This window comes from Neopsephotus bourkii, unplaced genomic scaffold (genome assembly GCF_033783945.1).
Source record: "Neopsephotus bourkii isolate Nb327-2 ecotype Australia unplaced genomic scaffold, CSIRO-AGI_Nbou_v1 NB_1765, whole genome shotgun sequence".
NCBI classification, from domain to species: Eukaryota; Metazoa; Chordata; class Aves; order Psittaciformes; family Psittacidae; genus Neopsephotus; species Neopsephotus bourkii.
Window position 1 is genome coordinate 3,570,904 of NW_026902239.1, and position 14,844 is coordinate 3,585,747.

At 43.5% G+C, this 14,844-nt stretch overlaps 2 protein-coding genes across 10 annotated transcripts in view; both read left to right on the top strand.

Moving 5' to 3' along the window:
• The window catches only part of REPS1 (RALBP1 associated Eps domain containing 1), a 499,053-nt gene that overhangs the window by 214,501 nt on the left and 269,708 nt on the right, over window positions 1–14,844 (top strand). The gene's annotated exons all lie outside the window — the stretch shown is intronic.
• Window positions 1–14,844, top strand: part of NHSL1 (NHS like 1) — a 175,626-nt gene that overhangs the window by 114,548 nt on the left and 46,234 nt on the right. For 8 of the 9 annotated variants that reach the window (XM_061378302.1, XM_061378303.1, XM_061378304.1 and 5 more), the window contains exon 2: window positions 11,449–11,601. In XM_061378302.1, coding sequence (XP_061234286.1) covers window positions 11,449–11,601 — 153 coding nt within the window. Of the gene's footprint in view, window positions 1–8,651; window positions 9,126–11,448; window positions 11,602–14,844 lie in introns of those variants that run through there. The other variant, XM_061378310.1, reaches the window with a different exon arrangement.

Genomic DNA, 14,844 nt, shown 5'->3' on the forward strand with positions numbered 1-14,844 from the left:
GCTGATGTAAAATACTTACAGCAAAAACCAAACAGGTAGTGGACCAGCTGCTGCATGTATGTGAAATCAGATTACCTTGTAGGATGTTGAATGGTGCTCTTCCTGAAAGGAAGACTTAAAAAAGCTACCGTCAGCTTCTTTTCTGTTTGTGCTTTTCTGCTGTGTGAAGGCAGCAGCCACTCTCGACAGATTTGTGGCTATTCTGTCAGGCAGCAGGCTGGGAGTAGCCTGGGAGTACACATACAGTGACTTCTCTCCTGTCACCCCAGACTGACATTATCACGGTCTGTAGAGCAGCTCCTTTGGTGGGGCTGAGAGGTGGCTGTCTCCTGCCTTCAGGCACCCACAGCAGGGACAACTAGTATGATATGTGCAAAGAAAGCCTACTAAAACAAGACAGAAGAACCACCCGATGTCCACCCTGAGTTTATTTGCTCTCTCCTCCCCTTCATATCTCTTTAGGAAGGTGAGCAAAGCCCCATGCTGGAATTTTTAAGCCAATGAAGGGGTAGCGGGTTTGGTAGGAGGAAGACCCTAGGACAGCTCATTGGTTTCTTAGAAATGAAGCAGCGAATTAATGCCAGACCAAATAGACTATGTCCAATTATGTGAACGGAAGCCCAGGACTGGACCTGGAATATGCAGTGATTAGAGAACTCAGTCTTGTTGGTTGATTAAATATGCCTGCTTGGGTTTTCTAAAGTGAGAATTTCAACATTAAAAGCTTAGTCCCACCTCACTGCCAACAGATGGCATTTTGCTTGCATTTCCTAAACACCTTTGAGAAGCTGGGATTGGGAGAGATTGGTTATTAAAAAAAAAAGGGGGGGGAGGGGGCAGAAGGGGACACAGCCTTTGTTTTAATTAACACATTGTTCCAAAAACCACTCCCTAAAAACATTTTACAAACAATACTGGAAAGCACAAAAGGAGACACAAGGATTGCATTAATAAATAATCAATAAGTAGATTGGATATCATCTATTCGAAGGATATGTGCTGCAAGACAATAATTCTTATGCCTAAGCAGAAATTGGGGCAGAGGGGTTGTTTTCTTGGGGTTTCTTAATCAGAAAAATGCTTTAAGTAGCTCATCAAAATTACATCTCAGTTGGTTCTGTAATACACTGCAGTGGGATCTGGATTATAGGGATGATGCATGATTGGAAAGACACAGCTTGAATTTTGGATTGCAGGCGATGCCTGCCATTACAGTAGTTACAGAAACAGCACCTGACTTGTGAACTGACCAGTTTTGACTTGGAGTCGTAGGAAGAGAATAAATACAAAACCCTATGATGCCGCATCTCGTCACAGCAGAAGGGTACTTAATCAGCCTCCCCATGTCTTCTGCATACAGGCAGGCAGGCTAGGACCTGACTATTACTAATGTAAAGACCGAATTCCCCAAAGCACTGCTCGTGGCTGTTAGGCTGCAGCTCCTTTCTTTTGTTTGGAAACTAGTTTTTAATGTGCTGGCGTTTGTCTATGTTAGGGCTTGTCCCATCAGCTGAGCATGGACTGGTGTCATTGGAGATGAGGCTTCTGGAAAAGAGAGAAAATCCTGTAAATATTGTGGTTGAAAGGCAAATTACCTGTCTGTGATGCCTTTTCTGTGGGAGTGCTCAGCTGCTTGCCCTGTGAGGGGTCCCTGACCATGTGCTGCTCATCCTGAAGATCTTGTATCCTGTCCGTCAGATTTAAGCCACAATAAGTATGGCACTTTTCCTCCTCTGGTTCAGTGCTGTCATTTGTTTGTCTGCTGTCCTTTGGACGCTTTGACAAGGAGTTTAAGAACAGTAAAGTTCTACATACAAGAGCTTTGGAGTACATTTGTCATTGTCCAAAAGGATCGACAGAGGTTTATAAACCCATTTGTCTGCAGTTTCATGATCTGTTCCAGGAAGGACTAATTAAACTTGAAGCTGGCAACATCTCAAAAGGAGGTCTGGCACCTGTCCTAACTGGATGATCCCTCATGGTTGTCCTCAGCATCAATTTTTAACCAGGCTGGTCTTCCTGTTTGTCAGATGTTTGCTACAAACACAATGGCATGGCTAGACCAGTGACAGTGGGCTGCTGTTTGGTGGGTGTGAGCAGGGCCACAAGCAGATGGTGGTAGCAATGTTAGGCTAATTAATAGCATCAGAGAAAAAGACACTTTTTTAATGTCCAGTAGTTGAAGGTGAGCAGGAGTTTTTTCTTGTCTGTGATGTTTACCTTGTCCTATTAGGACAATTAATCCAATGAGGAGCAGGATGCTAGTTGACATAAAAGAAGTTATTTCAAAGCCTGTATGAACACAGTGTTTTTATTTCTTCATTCCTGGAGCAGGGTGTATGCTCTGTACAGAATATTAGATGTTGTGAGATGTGACAAATGCTTTTAATGGCTGTATTTTCAACTACATTCTTCAAAGCAGGCACGGTTTAAAAACAGATGTAAATTGAGTTTTGGTGTGCATCACGAAACTCACCATGTTAATGTTGATCACATGGCAATGTCTGAGTTCCAAATGTCCAAGGCCAGCCAAAGACATTCTCTGTAGATGCTGTGGTACAGATGTTGGTTCAGTTGTTTTCTTAGGAGCTTAAAACAGGTTGCTGAATCCTGCAGCAACATAAATATTAGATGACTGTTACATAGATTTGATGACTTCCTTTAGTTTGGAGAATACTGTTTTTCAGGGCTGATTGTGCCATTATTTAATTGGAACACTCCCAGGTTTTCAGATTCTGTAAGAAAAAGTCTTAGGGCTTTAGAAACAATACCAAATGTCACAACTGCTGAAATCTGCCTATTATTTGTGAACCTTCATTTTTATTTACCGTTTTACTGTTGTGTTGTGCAGATAACATTTTCAGGTGAAGTTCTTGAAAGTTTCTAACTAAGAAACAAAGCTGCTTTTTCAAGTTGCTGTGTAAGACAGCAAATGAGCGTTCAGTGCTTGATTTTGGCATGAGCAATTATATAATTGTATGAAGGCTGGTATTTTACAAGGAGCTTAAGTATTTTTCATTAATAAATTGCAAAGTTTTTAGGAAACTAGAGGATCTACTGGTGTAACTTTAAGAGAGGGTGTCTGCAAGCTTAAATGCAGCTCACCCTGAATATACTCATTCAGCAGAAAGAAGAAAAAACTTCTAACTCCTTATACCACGATAATCCATATATAAATAGAAGTATTTTAGACCAGTATTTAAAAGAGCAATGTTGGGTAGGCAGATAGAGATAGGCTACAAAAATTCTTTCTGTGACCTTTAAATAACTGAAATGAGTGGGAAGCGTGACCCCTTCAGGGGACGTCTGTGAGGAGAATGCAGAATGAGATTAGCTGAAGATATCTGTTGGGATATTGGTGTGGATCCACAAGTGCACAGCTGCCGAAGATGGAATTAGAGGCTGAAGAGGGAGACAGCTTGGAACAGAAGTTCAGAAATGGCATTTCTGCAGTGTGGTTTTGTTGGTTTCACTCTGAGTCCTACAGGAATCAGCGAGAAGACTTACGCAAACTTGCCTGACCGGTGTTTTTTTCCATTGCTAATTCAGAAGAGAAACATATCTATGGTGCATTATTAGGGCAAATAAGGGTCAGGATTTTACAGACTAACTTACTGCAGCCATTTTTGATCAGTTCTTCAAGATAAGCAGTGGTATAGGAGCATTCATGTGGATTTGGAATTCAAACTGAGAATATTTCGTGGTGGAATTTTAAAAGGCTCTTCCTAGGGACAGAGAAAGTACTCTTCTGGAAGCTGACGTTGCCTTAGCTGGGGTTCAGAAATGACCAAAGAAAAAAGTATTGTGCCCTGAAATTTAAGACAAAACCACAAAACAAAATTGCATATTCATGAAGTATTTTCAGTTATCCTGTCTGCAGTTACAGTGTGTGGGGAGATGCTCTAACCAAAAGAAACTGCTGCATTGTCTGCTGGCAGCCCTGCCCAACTGCTCCCTTTTCTCTCTGCTGATGTGTTTGAATGATCGAGGATCCAGTGGAAAGATGTTTTGAATTGTCAAAGGAATGAATTAGCTTTATTGTGCTGTGACCTAAATAGGATCATCAGATCAATCAGTCTGCTGCTTTTCTGTCCTCTCTGGCTTAGGTTATGCTGCTTTTCCTTCTCATCTTCCTCCCTCTTCCCCCTTCCCCACCGGGCAGCCCCTTCCCAGAGCCTGCAGCCATAATCCTTTATGAGTGTGAATAAAGGAGGGTGCTGCCGGGGTACCCCCTTTAAAGCAATACCTGCTCTGTAATTGCCTGTGCAGACAGGCCCAGCACCTGGCTCCCCTGCCATTTCACTGGAGTATGGGTCCTTCTTGCCTTTTTGTTGCAGTGGCTTTGTGATAAAATACTTTTTCTCCTTTGTTCCATCTCCCCCATGCATTCTCCTCCTCCTCTTCCTCCTGATCCCAGGTTTAATGAATTATTTCTCAGTAGCTGGGGAAGTATCGTGCTTCACCAAGGCTGAGGTTGCCTTGAAAGAGGCCATTGTGAGCTGGAGACAGGAGGGCAGCCGAGTGTGGTGCTGCCTGGGACTGCCTTTGTGGAGGGAGCACTTTTGTTCTCCTGAAAGATGTCGGGAGAGGGCCAGTTGCTGGGACTGGCTCTAAGGGAGGCAGAAACCCCTTCTGATAATAAATTATTAACTCCTGTGGCTGGTGGGGTGGCTTCAGCTCCATTTAAGCACCAGGAAGTGGCTGATGGTATGATTAAGGTGGCCAGAAGAAGCGTAAAGCTTGGGCACAAGTTACGAAACAAGGCATTCAGACTTTCTTATCTCAGGTGCTTGATTGTTTCTTAATGATGGAAGTCTAAAAGACTTAATGATGGAAGTGTAGAAGTCAAGGTGCGGCTTTCAAGGCTTACTGGTGTTGGTCTTAGCAGGCAGGAGCCTTGTGGCTCCCAGGAGGGGGTTTATCGCCCTTCTTGGGTCAGGCTAACTGCCAATGCCTGGGTGCCTATGTGCAGCGTGGGGATGAGGTGCTTGGGAGTCCAGTCCCACAGCTGCTCCCCACTGGACACCACAGCTGCTTGGAGTGGGTGAATGGGGGTTGTAGGGGGCAATCCCAAGCAGGTCCTACATGGACCCATCCCTTCTGATGTGCAGCAACTACCCTCCAACGGCTTCTTTTCCACGCATCCATGTGAGCTGCTGGAGGGTGGCACAGTGGAAACTTATTTTTGACATGTCTGTAAAAAGTAAAGACATTATCTGTTTGTTTCTACTTGTTTACTTACCGAACAGAGACTCACTGGAAGAGCTCTTGCAGTGCTTCTTCCAACTCAGTTGTATGGTTCTACTTTTCTTGCCTCTTAAAATGCCACCAGTGGTACACAGTTGTTTAATGGATGATTTTTTCTATTGCCTGAATAAAGTCATTAAGGCTTACAAGTTAAATTTTAGGTTTTGAGATTACAATACATGTTAGTACCTTGATGCGTCTCCATTCATGAACTAAATATGAAATGCGTATTGGGTTTATCTCTCCTTCATGGAAGTAAGTGGTGAAATTGATTTGTTGGAGGGAGCAGGGATGTTTTCCTTTAACTATTACTTTGTTATGTGGGGTAGGGTGGCTGTCCCAGATGGCTGTCGCAGAGCAGGTCAGCTGGAAAGCCCCCCTAAAGAGGGGAAAGAGGAGGGAGAGGACTGAAGGAATGGCTGCAGCATTTCAGGCACGCCATGCCTGAGCAGCTGCTCACATTTGCTTCTCTTCTGGGTGTACATGGCCTCTACTAGAAATTAAAATCAGTTTAACCACTCAGGGATTAAAAACTATTATAATGTGAACTAAAAAAAGACACAGTTTTGCTAATGAGTGTGTTACACCTTTGTGATTTTGAGCATGCTGTTTGGCACTGCATCTTGGGCTTCTCATTTTCTTTGCTTCAACCTCTGACTTGTTAGTTAGGAAGGAGTTTCTTCTCCAAACTTTGTAACCTAAGTTAACAGTCCCATCTGCTATGAAGTGATGATAATTAGTATTTGCTGAACACGTTCTCCATATTTTCTGTAGTCCTTGTGATGGTATCCTTGTGCAGTGGCAAGTGTGATCCCTGCTTCGAAGGAAGTGGGAACTGAGGCAGGTGGGTTAATATTAACTTGTCCAAGGTGAAGTAGGAAGTGTGTCACAGAGGAAGGTCCCCTGAGTCTGCTGCCTGTGTCTGAGTCATTACTTTTCAAAGTCTGTTATCACAGTGTGTGCACCCCTAGTGTTCATGCTGGGTTTATCCAGTTTTAAAAAACTGCATTTTTTTCTATCGAGGTAGTTTGGTGGTGGGTGTTTTGTGGTTTTGTCTGATGGATTGGCAGCATTGGAGGCTAAAGTCCTTTATCTGTTTGCACAGTGATTACAATATATATTTTCTCAACCTGCCCCATATTTTCTTTCTCTTCTCAATGTAGAGAGGTGGGCTGTGGAGAAGCACTCTTATTTCATGCTTTTAGCTTTAAGAGAGCTGCTATTAGAAGCCAATTGCATGACAGTTTCTTGTGAAAGGAAAAGCATTTTAAAAAAGCTGGATTGAGACGACATGCTGACTTCAATGGAAGTCAATGGATTTGTTTCAAGTGGGGAAGAGCTTTTGGTTGTTTTTGACCTTGTGCAGATTCTGAGAGCTGCAGATACAGGTAGCTAACTGTTTCCTTTGGGGTATCCCTTCATGAGAACTGTCTTGATGTTTGACCTCTTTGTCAGCATGACCTGAGGGAAGGTGGAAACAAAGCAGGGAGAAGATGAAAGGCAGACATCATCTTATGCATGTTTGTTACCGGGTTTGAATAGCTGCCTCATACTGGAGGTCATGGCTAGAGGACAGTGATCAAGCACTCATTCTCTGGCAGGAGAAATGCTTCAGGGTGGCTTGAGTATCCAGTAACAAAGAGCAACACTGCACCTGGCACACATTGCAGCCCCTGGTGATAGAGGGAAGGGGGCTCCCTGGGCCCTGCCAAGTACTCAGGATCGTGTTGATCCAAAGGGCTTGAACACGAAATGGGAACAAAGTCTTGCTTACCAGGGCTTGCAAGCCTCTGTGAGGTGCCCTAAAGACCTCAGGGAGAGTCTGTCTCACTACCATTAGTCTTCCTCAAATGGTAGCTTGAAATAGTCACCTTCTTCTGTGCCAATGAACAGTAACTCCTCTTACCACTTGCAGAGACACTTCAACGTCCTAAAAAATACACTACGCTAAAAAAGGAGTTACCACCTTCTGCATTTGCTCCTGGACGGCAGGGCCACAGGAGTTAGGAAGGGAGTCATTCTGTACTCATCAGGTACAGGGTGTGGCCAGCAACTGTGAGCAGCATTTAAAGTGGTTTTAATGATGTGTGGGTCATGGCAAATTTGTCATGGGGGTGTTCCTAGTGGAAGGTGTCTCTGCCTGTGGCAGGGTTTGGAACTGAATGGTCTTTAAGGCCCCTTCCAACCCAAACCATTCTGTGATTATTGTGTAAGTGGGTTTTCTTATAAAAACAACAGTGGTTATTTTGTTATCAGAGTGATGCCGAGGTCACTGTTTTTGTGTAAGGTGTGTGATGGAAATAAATGCAAAAAGCAGAGGTGCCTTCCTCACCACTGTTGCTATGGTACTGTGGTCTTCAGTCCCTTTGCCAATGTGAGCCAGTCAAAATCTCTTGGGGCAGCAGCTGCTGCAGAGACCTGCTGCTAATGGTGGTTTTGATGTTGGCCCAACACTGCAACTGTAAAATCTCTGGATTTGGAAATACTGGTAAAGTGCTGATAAAAGTGTGCTCAGACAATGATGAACAGACTTTGTTTATGGTTTGTTATGCATGGTGCTGAGTCTCAGCCATTTAGAGAAACTGAGAGTAAAGCTCTTGTGAATCATCTGCTTTTTACATGCTGCACTCGAGAGGCCTGATCCTGCTGCAAAGCAGGGGTCAGTCTGAGCCCCCCTGCCGCTCACATTTTCCTTTTCCTGAGGGAAAAAAACATGTCATTGTTAAGCCAAGGGGGATTCCTACGGTTGCTTTGTGAGGGAAGGCTTGCTTCTTGAGTCTGAGCATTGTGTGAAGGGCATGCCCTGCTGAGCACATTCATTTGGTGCTTAGTGTTTTCCCTTTAACTTCTGCAAAACTGCAGTTCATTCCTAGGAAGGATGGCCGTGAGCCTCTGTACAGATACATATTTTTTAAGCCACGAGGATATAATGTGCAGTTCAAACAGCTGGGCTATTCCACCTCTGTGCACAAGTTTCATTTGACTAACAGCAGGTTCTCTGTTAGCCAGCACTAACTGGATTTCGTTTCCCATGTATCTGGTCTGACATGACGCTAATAAGAATAAATTATGAGTGTTGCTGAATGAAATTCAATATGTAGAATTAGTGAGCTCTAGTCCCAGGCAATAGCAGTGACTGCGGAGGGGGGAGCAGTGGATCTGGAAGGGGAGGTGAGGCTTTGGGTCCTTAATGAAGTGGGGGCGAGAGGGTGAAAATAAAGGGGGTTGAGGGGGTAGGGTGGGAAAGCGGGGCACCCTGATTTGCACGAAAATGCACTCTTATTTGCAACTGGAAGGCGGCTGGAGGGCGGCAGCCGGGGCCGGCGGGGAGGTGCAAAGGGCGAAAGGGGGAAGGTGCCAGCATCTGCCTTGTGCTCCGCCCGCAGAGCCGGCTGGCGCGATGGGAAGGACAGGGATCACCTGCAGGCTCCGGAGCAGCCGCACTTGGAAAGCAGAGGAGAGGATGAGAAGAGCTGAGTAATTCATGGGTAGCAGGAAAGCCTGATTTTTGTGCCGGTGCAAACATTCATCAATTAACTTTTTTTAAACTCCTCCTCCTGCTTTGCGTGCTGAAACTGTTTTCAGCCCACAAGCTTACATGTGAGGAGGAGAAATTCAGCCTAAAGAATTGTAAATGGTTTTGTGTGTCGGGAAGACCTAGGTAGGTTTAAAGTTGTGGTTTAAGCAAAGAAAAGTGGAGGGGAGAAACCTGGAGAAGAGAGATTCTGTGTGCATGTTCAGTCTGCAAAACAGTCACCTTTCTGCAGCTCCTCCTTCTTCTGGGATTTAAACTCCAGGATCGCAATTCAACACCTTGAAAATGGTGGTTTTCATCAACACAAAGCTTAAATCTCTCATGAAACTTTTCAAGAGAAAGAGTAAGTAGTTGTGCATGCTCACTGCCCTTTTGGGGAGGAAGCTGAGTCCTGCAGGAAAAGGCAATTCCCTTCGTCTTTGCTCCTGCTTTCCTGAAGGTTCTTTTTATCTCACTCTCTCCTTCGTTGAATATTTTGTAATGTGTGGAGACAGCATTATGAGGTGCTTTAGGACATCTGCTTTGGGATGCTGTGTTGAAGTCCTTTGTCTCAGTGGTTTTTAAGGAGCCAGAACTTCCTGGTATGAAAGGAGCAGCTTGGTGAGGAAGCTGAGGTGCTGGTGTCACCGGCGGTCTTGCACCGGTGTCCAGCTGGGTGCTGAGGCATCCTCCCAGCATCTGTCTGGCATCTCTCTCTGCCTGTGCAGCTGCCAGGTGCATCTGTAGCTATGGGCTTGCATCTCTGAGGTAAGCTTGTTCTTGGAAAGCTTGAGGAGAGCTTGTTCTGAGTTTTGTTTTCTAAAGGTGCTCTAGTTCCAGAATGGTGTGTAAAATCGCCATTCTTTATTCAGTTCATGAAGGCAGACAACCTGCGCTGGATAGAGTAGTTGGCAGATGTGTGCAGTACTTCTGTCTGCTAGTTTTGATGACCATTGCTCTGATGAGCGGTAAACTTTCATTTTGGTACGGTGGGACTGCAGCCAGACACTGAGCTTGGAGACTGGTGTTTCCCTCCTCCCAGCCTTACTTGCTCCCTGCTTGCTCAATCTGGGGATGGCAGGGTGCGGTTTTCAGGCAGGTCATTAACTGTACCTATCACATTTTCTGTAATATCAGGATGATTGATACTGTAAAGTAGGTGGTGATGTGTCAGTTTGACCATGATTGACATTGACCTCTAATTAGCCAGGATGGGAAAAGCAGGCACAGACTGCCTTGTTGCACCCAGTATGTCTGCAGGAAGGGAGGGGATGCAGGACCAAGCTGCCTCAGGAATGAAGAGACCAATGGAAAGTCTTCAAAAACCTTCTTTGAGGTCTGATACAAATCTATAAAAAGTGAAAAAAGGAAATTGAGAACCTAGACACATGCCCGAAGTCCTTTCAGCACAGAATAGGCATTGAACACTAGGCTGTAGATACGTTTTGAAGCAAGAAGGCATAACTTATTTTCTTTAATGAGTATTGATTACTTCCCATCTGAAATGATCCTGGCAGAGGCACAGTGGTGTTAGGGAGAGGGTCATTTTTCAGATGACAAGAGGCTGTTGACTTTGTTTTGCTTCTCAATTTACACACCTCCTCTCCAGCACAGGGGCATCAGCCAAACTTCATGAAATGATGCTACAGGCAGCACAGGAGTGAGCTATGCCCAGGCAAGGAGGAGAGCAAAGGCAAGATGGGGAGCTGGCAGTGAGGCCACAGTGGCAGGGCAGGTGCTTGTAAGGCAGTGCAGCCACAGGAGTGTCTTTTTCTGCCACTAAAAGCAAGGGTATGCAGCATGTGGGCTGAAGGCAAAAGGGTGCCTGCAGGATCATAAAGTATGATCCCCAACTGCCCTTTTCCCATTTACAGAGTAGAGGGTTAAGGCCATTCAGCTGTAGAAGTTTTTATTGATATACTTTAAACAAAAGGTAATAGCTCTCTCTTGGGAAGCATAAACTGTAAACAAATCTTAGCAATATGTTCTTTGGCTGATTCATTACTGTATTATCCATGAGGAACTTTGAACTCGAGCAAGGTCTGTATTTTGTTTGCATGTGTGTACTGGCTGAGAAGAGGTGGCCAGAGCAATCCCTCTTCAGTTGTGCTCTGAGCAGTATTTGCCCAGGGAGTTGCTGTTGTCCAAATCTGCTTTCCACTCATGGCAATTGAAAGTAGCTGATTTGTTTGCCTCAGTGAAATCTTCATTCCTGGTCTGAGCGAGTGTAAGGTCAGAGAAGGTTATTTCCTGATACAAATGAACCTGTCGTAATCTCTCATGGTGGTTGTCATATTCCTAGGGTCACCTCTGAGCAAGAAGAAGCTATCCTGCAGTACACAGTGCCTGGTAGGATCAGGGGACCAGGAAACTGATCTTGTTTCCGAAGACTGGGGGTGGAAGGGAGAAAACAGAGTAGGAAGCTCAGAGTAAAACCAACAGCAGGTATAAAAGTGGGAAAAGGGAAGGGTATTTCCTACATAACATAAATTTAGACTAGAAACGAAATAAGGGTTTACACTGTCATGGAAGTGAAGTTCTGGAGAGCATTTTGATGGGACTACAGTGGCAATCAGTCTTTTTTGTTTTAAGATGATGTCTGACAAGCATTTTTAAGATGATATGTGGGGTTTCGTGATGTAACTATCTACAATAGCATTTAATTTTCTTATTGTTTCTCTCTGCAGCTGTTTCCAACCTAGATGAAGAGAGTAGATGGACTGTGCACTACACTGCTCCATGGCACCAGCAGGAAAATGTCTTCCTGCCCTCCTCAAGACCCCCTTGTGTGGAGGACCTCCACCGACAAGCCAAACTGAACCTCAAATCAGTGCTGAGAGGTAAGGTTCTGCTGCTGACACAAATGTGTCCTAAAGGGAGGGTAGTTTTGGCCACAGTCTTTGCAAATATGTCTAAATTTTGCAGGCTTCAGAAGAAGCCTATTTTTTTTTTCTGCCTCTGCAGTACATCAGGAATGTTAGTGAGAATTACCCATTCAAATGTAGGAATAGGGCAAAAATGCTTTTGCTGTCAAGAAAATGTGGAAATGGAAATGTGTTACCTGGCAGAGCACTCTAGAATGGAAAAGGGTGTCTTTTGTCCATTTTCATTCCGCCTTTGGAGCGTTTCCAAAACGGTACCTTCAATTCCTGAGTTACACCATTTATACTTTAGTGTAAGAACCGCATCAGAGGTATTTCAGTTTCTGATTTCTTTTGTTGTTGTACAGTGTCATTTCCAGGGATGTGACTGGTTGTGAAAAGTGGGAAAAGGCACTAAGGGCAGAGAAGGCAAATAGGGAACAAGACACTCACAAGAACTCTTTCAGTAGTGGAAGTGCTTTGTGACAGATGGATGCAGTGTATTTTTAAGGACTAATTTTTGCCCTTAGTATCTTTATCGAGGGGTATACCTGTATGGTCTGATGCAGGAGGCATTGTGTTGCATTAGTGCAGCCATGAAGACAGAGGCAGGCAGCCAGCAGGGAGGACTGTAGAACATCTGTCTCTGGGCCAGAAGTGAAACTGTAAAATTACAGCTTAATGTCCGTGTTCTGGAAACGGCTAACCTAGGTTTTCCTTTACATTGGCTATTCAACAAAGGGGGTTACCCTGCAAAGAGCCAACTCATTTCAAGTCCTTTGTTGTTTCAGCAAGAGCTGCGGGTACTTGATACCTTGCAGAGTCAACCTGATAGAAAAGAACATTGTAATTCTTGTTTAACACGGCATTTCTGCTTTCTAAACATGCAGAAAACTTCATTTTGTATGTCTGAATAAAGAAGTATTTGGCTGTCATATTTTATTTCTCTTGCTGTTTTTCCAGGTAATTGATTTTCACCATCTCTTACTAGGTGCTTTGTATTATCGTTTCATAGGGCAGTTTTGACAGCGAGGGTTAGTGGCTCATGCATGGCTCAGCAGACAGCCTGTGTGTGCTCTATACTTATTATTGGATTAATACGTATGTGCAGGCTTTTAGCCTTGAAATGCTTATTGTTCCCTTGCAGGCACACTTACCAGCTCCTTACAAAAGAGAAATATTTGCCTGCTTTAGATTAAAAAGAATACTGCTTGTGGGTAGGTTTTTGTAAATTAAACTACTCATTCTTCTATTTTTCGGTTCTCTGTTTGGAACTATTATCAAAGAACCTGCACAGACAAAAATGTTGCTCTGATATTCTTGTGTTTTATCAGATATTTATCTACTGCAGTTTCATCTTCTGTTTCAATAAATTTATATCTAATGTATTTGTGTGAAACTAAGTAATATATGCTGCTTCCATCAGCTTACACATCTGAAGTTATTTCGGGCTGCTGGGATTTTTCTTTAGAGCTGCTGCTCTTTATAGAACTAAAGCTACTACTCCAACTTACTGGTTAGCCATTTGTTTTAAATAAACAGGCTCATGCATGTGATGAAGGCCTCCTTAGTAATGAAGTGAATTTCAGTTTCATACTTTCAGGGTAGTAACCTGAAAACCTGCCTTCACCAGACCTCAAACTGCTAACATAGTCAACAAAACTGTGCTATTTATTTGTTTTACCTCAAGCTCTTTCCCTGGGCTGTGTTTATTCCCTAAGAACAGTTTTAAAATAACCCCTTGCTGTGGCCTTTAGTAGCCACAGCATGCGTTTAATACCATTTTCAGTGATTTAATTCGTGCCTGTAGGGCCTCTAGTATTAAGAGAGGCACTGACTAAAGTTTTATCAGTTTTACTCTGCTGTGGCTTCAGACAGCACTGTGAAATCAGGAAGACACCAGTGCTTCACACTGGGAGGATCAGATTAAAAGTTCTGTAGCCAGGGCTGAGTTTCACTGGGTGTAAAGTGCTGTCGAAATTGTGAAGTAATTGTGAGAACTGCCAATACGCTTTTCTGCATGTTCCTTTAGAAAATACAGTTTTCCAAATCTTCTTAATGGGTAGGATGTAAATTTGGTGCTACGTGATTATATCGTGGAAAACTTTGAAGAAAAGTGGTGTCATGAGAAGCACCATTGGGCTATCATGGCAACTTCAATTCCGTGTTTTCTGGCTTGATGATGAAGCTTGCATTTTGACATCTTTTTGGTGTTTCAAATTCATTGGTTGAGGTGAAGCGTGGGGCAGTAGAACTGGCTCTGTGTGACCCGATGTGGGCAATGAAGGATGTTGGATGTCAAGGTGTGCTGTGAACAGTGGGATGGATCCCCCTCTACTCCAGGAAGTATTGGCATGAACTGGGAAGAAGTGGAGCAAAAGCAGAATTATTTTTTTTTCTTCGTGGTGAGTCAGAGATGAAGTACTGGACGTGCATGGCAGTTGAGGATGCTTAGGTTTGATAGTAGGGGAAATTTCCTTGCAGGAAAGATACAGAAGCGCTGAAATAAATTTGGAGGGCTAGGAAATCATAGAAGGTTTTTAAGAATAGATGAGAGAAACACTACTTAGAAATCATTTGTGCATATTTAAACCTACCTTTAGAGAAAGAGAGAACCTGTGGTGGTTTCCATGAACATGACCGTGTGGGCCTGAAGGCTGAACCTAGTTCAGACTATTAAAACACACGTTTGAAAGTTTTCCAGTCTGCTTGGACTCCACTTGTCTTGTTTGTATTATGAGGTCTGACATTGTTGGTACATGGCAACTTGACTGAAGACTATTAATTTCTTACTGCATTTGTTACTGGCCCAGGGAATGGAAAAGTAAATATAAAACATAGGTAACAAATAGAGCACAAGCAGTCATTTAAGCTACCTGTAAAGATACTAAATGTGTAACAGCTTTCAAAATAACTCAAGCAAGGTATCGCTTTTTATCAAGGTGTTTTCACCCATCTCATACTAACCAGATGAAACATCTTTTAAGACAATGCAAGGTCAAACCTATTTATTCTGGTACAATTTTCACAGCAAATGTTTGGCAGCATGGGCCTAGCTAAAAATATCCAGTGAAATAGATAGGAAGCTGTCTGTTGTCTAGAATAAACTTTTAAGCACCACTTAAGGAGCAGAAAAGCTGTTATTGCTGCTTATTCTTAAATTAGTTTAAGGGTAAAAAGTTACGGATAGAGATACTAAAATGTATGGTATCTAACTTGTCT